The 6,588-nt window shown below is 40.5% G+C and overlaps 1 protein-coding gene across 1 annotated transcript; it reads left to right on the top strand.

The window, feature by feature from the left end:
• Positions 1-3,548: 3,548 nt before the first annotated feature.
• On the top strand, positions 3,549-4,853 carry LOC127081318 (uncharacterized). Its single transcript, XM_051021588.1, has one exon. The coding sequence runs from the start codon at positions 3,549-3,551 to the stop codon at positions 4,851-4,853; it is 1,305 nt and encodes a 434-aa protein (XP_050877545.1).
• Positions 4,854-6,588: the final 1,735 nt, after the last annotated feature.

Below are 6,588 nucleotides of genomic sequence, written 5' to 3'. Positions count from 1 at the left end.
GCATCTTGGCCAGGAAGATTCACAATTATCTCAGAAAGATCCATTGGCAATCAGTGCAATCGGTTCCCGATCATTTTGCCCTAAAACTAGGGTTTGGTATAAAATTAATTTATTTCTGATTCTTTGGGTGGAACTCTTTTCCATGGCCCTCCATGTGTCCACAAGGGTCTACATACAAAAAACCAGCTCTTTATTTGAGCTAGAAGTGCTTCAATTGATCAATGGAATCGGGAATCAGACAGTTTGGGAAAAGTCAACTGTGGGGCCAGAAAAGTCAACTCCTGACATTTTGAGAGTGGCATCTCAAAATCCATGCCTAGGGGATCTTACATGTGAAATTTGATCAAGGTTGGATCATGGATTCATCATTTAATCAGGAATTGAAAAAGTTACTTAATTTGGAAATGGTTGACTTTCCATTTAGGGCAAGTTTTCATGATTGTTGCACTCACTTTAAGCCCATTTTCCATCAAGATAAAAGCTCCATTTGAATATTTCTCCAACAAGAAAGTTGTTCCTCTTGTTCCAAGCTTTCTAGAGATATAAAGTTTGCTCCATTTGGATCAAGATTGAGAAAGTTATGCTTAGTCAAAGTGAGACATTTTCTTAGGTGATCGGTCACCATTTTACTTGATTTTCATCATGTTCTCGGCCAAAATTCATCAATGTGGTAACCCTTTATTTTGAGTTTTAGTGTTTGAATTTTAAGTATTTCATAGTTGAGTAAGTTTTATGCTTATTTTGCTTTTGGTGTTAATTTAAGTTTTTAGATGCGTTTGATGTCGTTTCCATGGTATTGTGCATGTTTCAGAAGTAGTTGAAGAGTCGGAAGTGCCAAGGCAACAATGGAAGAGTGAAAGAAAAAGAAATAAAAAAATAGAAGGAAATTCCTGGAGCCAAACACGGCCCGTGTCTCCTGACACGGCCCGTGCTGAAAGAAGGCCCTCTTCCCATACAAAAACTAGGGGGCTGACACGGCCGGCCGTGTTGCTTGGCACGGCCCGTGTCAGCAAGTCTGAAGGAAAATCAAAAAATAAAATAATTGAAGAGCCAACACGGCCGGCCGTGTTGCTTGGCACGACCCGTGTTGGCTAGCGCGCTGAATTTTTCTGATTTTCTATTTTCACTCATGAAGTGATCCCGAAGGGCAATTTTGACTTTTTGACTTGGCTGTAATGTGTACTACACTATTTAGACCTAATGGAAAGAAAATACCAGAGGACGGAAAAAAGAGAACGAGAGAATCAAGATTTTTGGAGAACGGAGATCATCAAGCGCGGAAGCAATTGAAGATCGAAGCTATCTAATCTCTTGTAATGTCTAATCTTATATTTGTATCTTCTTTGAATATTATCATGAGCTAAACCCCCCAATGCTAGGGGGGTGTCCCTGAATTGCTTTTGTAATGAACCTTTTTCCTACAATGTTATGAATGTCTATGTTTTTATGAAACCAATTTGTTATATCACGCGTGTAATGCTTGCCGTATTGGAAAATTAGGTATTGAATTGGAGGTAAAGGAGGTCTGACAAATCCCTTTATCACTTTGTGTATAACAACATCGCTAATTTCTCTTAGGAATGAGGATCTAATGGTGATGATGGGAAATTCTTGATATTCATACATGGGATTAATATTCTTTTGAATGGCTAAGGAATTGGGATTTAAAATTGAATGTTAATGGTTTCTGGCTAAGGAATTAGGGGAAACTTCTCTTGAGAACCATATTGAATCATTCGAACATGGATATCATAAAATAAGGATTAAGTTTATTTCAGAGCAATTCATACACCCTTGATCTAGCATGTTTAACTCTTCTGCATTCAAAAATCTCTATTTTGCCTTTATATTTTACAAAGCAAATTCACTCTTCACTTACCATCCAAAGGTTATTTTGTTTAATTGAATCATTATCAACACTGATAGTTCCTACGCAGTCCTCGAGATCGATACTCAGGATAATTCCTTTTATTACTACATCGGTAAAATAGTACACTTGCTATTTTCCCGATCAAGTTTTTGGCGCCGTTGCCGGGGACTGCCAAACTATCTGTTAATAATTATTCAATTGGAATTTTGTTGCTCTGCAACTAAAATTTTACTTTATTTTATTTGTTTATTTCACTTTGCCTATCCTAACCACTATCTAATATTTTATGCGAGGTAAGGCCTCAGCTGAATTTCTTTTTGACGCAGAACCAGAACGATCGTTGCGAGCACGAATCAGAAAAGCCCGACACGACAGACTGGAAGTGACAGAAGAACCGCTGATAGTTTCTGATTCTGAGAAAGAGGGAACCGTTTCAATTCATTCGGAACACTCTGATTCTGGAAATTCTGATACCGAACCTGAAACTATGGCAGCTGACCCACCTCCTGCAGAGAGACTATTAGGTGATTACGGGGGAGCTAATGCCCCGCCTGGAAGGATGACAATCGTGAATCAACCAGTCAATGTTGCCCACTTTCAACTTCATCCCTCAACGATACGGCAACTAGAAAGGAGACCTTTCTCAGGAAAAATTAACGAAGATGCCAACAAGCATTTGCAAAGGTTTCTGACTATGACTACGTCGTTAAAGATTGAGGGGCATTCTGAGGAAGCTAAGAAGCTGGTCATGTTTCCGTTTACATTGTCAGAAGATGCTGAAGAGTGGTTCTACTCTTTACCTGCTGGAAGCATCACGACTTGGCAACAGATGGAGACAACTTTTCTCAACGAGTACTTTCCGGCCTCTGTGTACATCCGAAAGAGGTACGACATAGTGAATTTTAAACAGAAGGAAGGAGAGTCACTTGGAGATGCGTATAAAAGGTTTAAACGATTGTTGGTTGCATGTCCTACACATAATATGGATGCAACGGAGCAAATGCAGAATTTTGTAAATGGTCTTCGGATGAAGACTAAGCAACTCATTGACACAGCAGCTGGTGGCTCAACCAACTTTACAACGGCCACTGGTATTAAAAAGATTATCGAAGCCATTGCAGCCAATGAGCACCTGGAGTTGTATGACCGCAGTGTTAGTCAACCCGAAGGGATAATTGACCTGAAATTGGCAAGTCAAGTGGTGAAGATGGAAGATCAAGTAGCAGCTGAAGTAGAAAGAAGACTGAAGAAGATGGCTATCGATACTCAAACTGTGGCACAAGTTCAACCGGTTCAACCAACACAAGCTAGTAATTGTGAAATTTGTGGAGGACCTCATCTTACTGCATATTGCGTTGCAACCGCACAACAAATTGAGGAGATTAAGTTTCTAAGGCAGAACAACCCTTATTCGAATACATACAATCCGGGTTGGAAAAACCATCCAAATTTCTCATGGAAAGATCAACAAGGACATGTGCAGAACCAACCACAGCAACAACAGTTTCGACCTCAGCAACAACAACCATATCAACAACAGTTTCAGCAACAGGTACCAAGAAAAGCTGATTGGGAGCTTGCCATTGAAAAGATGGCCGCTTAAAGCTCTCAATTTCAAGAAGAGACTCGAAGTAATTTAAAAAACACAGGTGCTTCAATTAAGAATCTTGAAATACAGATGAGTCAGATAGCCCAACAACTAGCGGGTTCTCAACAACAAGGCGTGTTACCGAGTTCTACGATTACTAATCCAAGAGAAAATAATCATGTGAATGCGGTGACCAGAAGGAATGGTAAGTCGAAAGAAGTACCTGAAAAGAGCTCTGAAGAAGAAGACTTATTGCTTGAAGTTGATCTTGAGATAAAAGAAAATGAGGTCGCGAATGAAGAGGTCACTAGTGATGAAAGAGTGGTAAAAGACAAAGTTATTGATCCAAAACCGGCCGTCAAACTACCATACCCAACAAGAAATAAGAAGAAAGGACAGCATGAGAAAAACTTTGAGAAGTTCCTGGAGATGTTTAAAAAGCTTGAGCTAAACATCCCGTTCTTGGAGGCGCTTGAGCAAATGCCTACCTATGCTAAGTTCATGAAAGACATCATCTCGAAGAAGCGGACCATAGAGACTAACCCGATCATTCTAACGGAAACTTGTAGTGCCATTTTGCAGGGTATGAAGGTTCCGGTGAAGAAGAAGGATCGAGGTTCTGTAACTATTCCTTATACCATTGGAGATAGATCCTTCAAGAAAGCTCTAATTGATTTGGGAGCGAGTGTAAGCCTTATGCCGCTGTCCATTTATAAGAGGTTGGGGATAGGAAAAATTCAAGATACAAGAATGACACTCCAGTTTGCTGACCACTCTGTGAAGAGACCTTATGGGATAGTAGAAGATGTGCTAGTAAAGATCGACAAGTTTGTGTTTCCAGTGGATTTTGTCATTTTGGAGATGCCGGAAGATGAAGAGATACCAATCATTTTGGGGAGACCATTTTTAGAGACCGGGAGATGTTTGATCGACATAGAAGAAGGCACGATGACTTTGAAAGTGTATGATGAAGAGTTAAAAATTGATGTGCGAAACACCATGAAGTACAAGGATGAGGTTGCCACTAGTCAACATATTGAGATAATTGATCAAATATGTGAGAAGAAAAATTGCTTGACAACACAAAAATTACCTTTGGAAAGAGTGTTGAGTTTATCAATTTTTAACGAAGAGGAAATAGTTGACGAGAAAGATATGGAAGTAGTAGCCATGATGGAAGCATCACCACCTTTCAAAGGTTATCGACACAACCGGTGGGAAGATTTAAGGCAACCCTTAGTGGAAGAAAAGAAAGATGAACAAAAGAAGGGGACCAAATTGAAACAACTCCCGGAAAGCCTCAAATATGTATTCCTAGACACAGAGAGTAAGTGCCCGGCCATCATAAGTTCACATCTAGAAGTTCTTCAGGAAAATAAGCTTGTCAAAGTTTAAAAAAAACATAAGAGTGCTATTGGCTGGACTATTGAGGATTTGAAGGGAATAAACCCTACAATATGCATGCACAAAATTCTCATGGAAGATGATCACAAGCCGGTTGTCCAACCTCAACGACGACTTAACCCAGCAATGAAGGAAGTGGTCAGAAAAGAGGTGGTTAAACTGTTAGATGCAGGGATGATTTATCCCATATCTGATAGCTCGTGGGTAAGTCCTGTTCATGTGGTGCCAAAGAAAGGTGGAACTACAGTGATAAAAAATGAGAAGAACGAGTTGATACCAACAAGGACAGTCACTGGTTGGCGGGTATGCATCGACTATAGAAGACTGAATCTTGCCACCAGGAAGGACCATTTTCCCTTACCATTCATTGATCAGATGTTGGAAAGGTTAGCCGGTCATGACTATTATTGCTTCCTCGATGGCTACTCGGGATACAATCAGATAGCTGTTGCACCAGAGGATCAGGAGAAGACCGCATTTACATGCCCTTTTGGTATTTTTGCCTATAGAAGAATGCCATTCGGGTTATGTAATGCACCAGCAACGTTTCAGAGATGCATGCAATCAATCTTTGCAGATATGCTTGAGAAGCATATGGAAGTCTTCATGGACGATTTCTCAGTTTTTGGTAAGTCTTTCGATAATTGCTTGACTAACCTTGCTCTGGTGTTAGAAAGGTGCCAACAAACAAATCTTATCCTGAACTGGGAGAAGTGTCACTTCATGGTACGTGAAGGGATAGTCTTGGGTCACAAAATTTCCTACAAAGGAATAGAAGTGGACAAAGCAAAGATTGAAGTCATCTCTAAGCTTCCCCCACCGATGAATGAAAAAGGTATTAGAAGTTTCTTAGGGCATGCGGGTTTTTACCGTAGGTTCATAAGAGATTTCTCTAAAATAGCAAAACCCTTAACGACTCTTTTAGTTAAGGATAATACCTTTGTTTTTGATAAAGAGTGTGCTGTGGCGTTTGAAACACTAAAGCAAAAATTAGTATCAGCACCTATTGTTGTAGCCCCGAAATGGTCTCTTCCTTTTGAGATAATGTGTGATGCAAGTGATATTGCAGTGGGGGCAATTCTTGGGCAGCGTCGAGAAAAATTGTTACATGTCATTTATTATGCTAGCCATGTGTTGAACCCCGCACAGATGAATTATGCGACAACTGAAAAGGAGTTGTTAGCCGTAGTGTACGCCTTTGATAAATTCAGGCAATATCTGCTGGGTTCTAGAGTCATTGTGTATACTGACCATGCTGCTTTGAAGTATCTTTTTGCTAAACAGGACTCTAAGCCAAGACTTCTTAGGTGGATCTTACTCCTTCAAGAGTTTGATGTGGAGATTCGTGACAAGAAAGGATGTGAGAACACTGTTGCCGATCACCTCTCCCGTATATCACCTATCGAAGAGACAGAAGACAAGCGTCCAATAAAGGACGAGTTCGTCGATGAACATATCCTTGCTTTCAACGGAGTGCCTTGGTTTGCCGATTATGCAAACTATCTGGTCGGTGGGATAATCCCCGATGATTTTGATGCTAACAAGAAGAAAAAGTTTGTGCATGATTGCAGGTTCTACTTGTGGGACGATCCTTTCTTGTATAAGAGAGGAGTGGATGGACTTATCAGGAGATGTGTTCCAGAGGAGGAACAAAGGGATGTGTTGAAAGCATGCCACGACTCCGACTATGGAGGACACTTTAGTGGTGACAGAACCGCCGCCAAGG

This window comes from Lathyrus oleraceus, chromosome 5 (genome assembly GCF_024323335.1).
Source record: "Lathyrus oleraceus cultivar Zhongwan6 chromosome 5, CAAS_Psat_ZW6_1.0, whole genome shotgun sequence".
Taxonomy (NCBI): Eukaryota; Viridiplantae; Streptophyta; class Magnoliopsida; order Fabales; family Fabaceae; genus Lathyrus; species Lathyrus oleraceus.
Note: the sequence above shows the minus strand (reverse complement) of the source record. Positions and strands in the feature narration are given on the sequence as shown.

What these genes read in the sequence shown, in the direction of transcription:
- LOC127081318 (XM_051021588.1), top strand. Translation starts at nt 3,549, where the DNA reads ATGAGTCAGATAGCCCAACAACTAGCGGGTTCTCAACAACAAGGCGTG.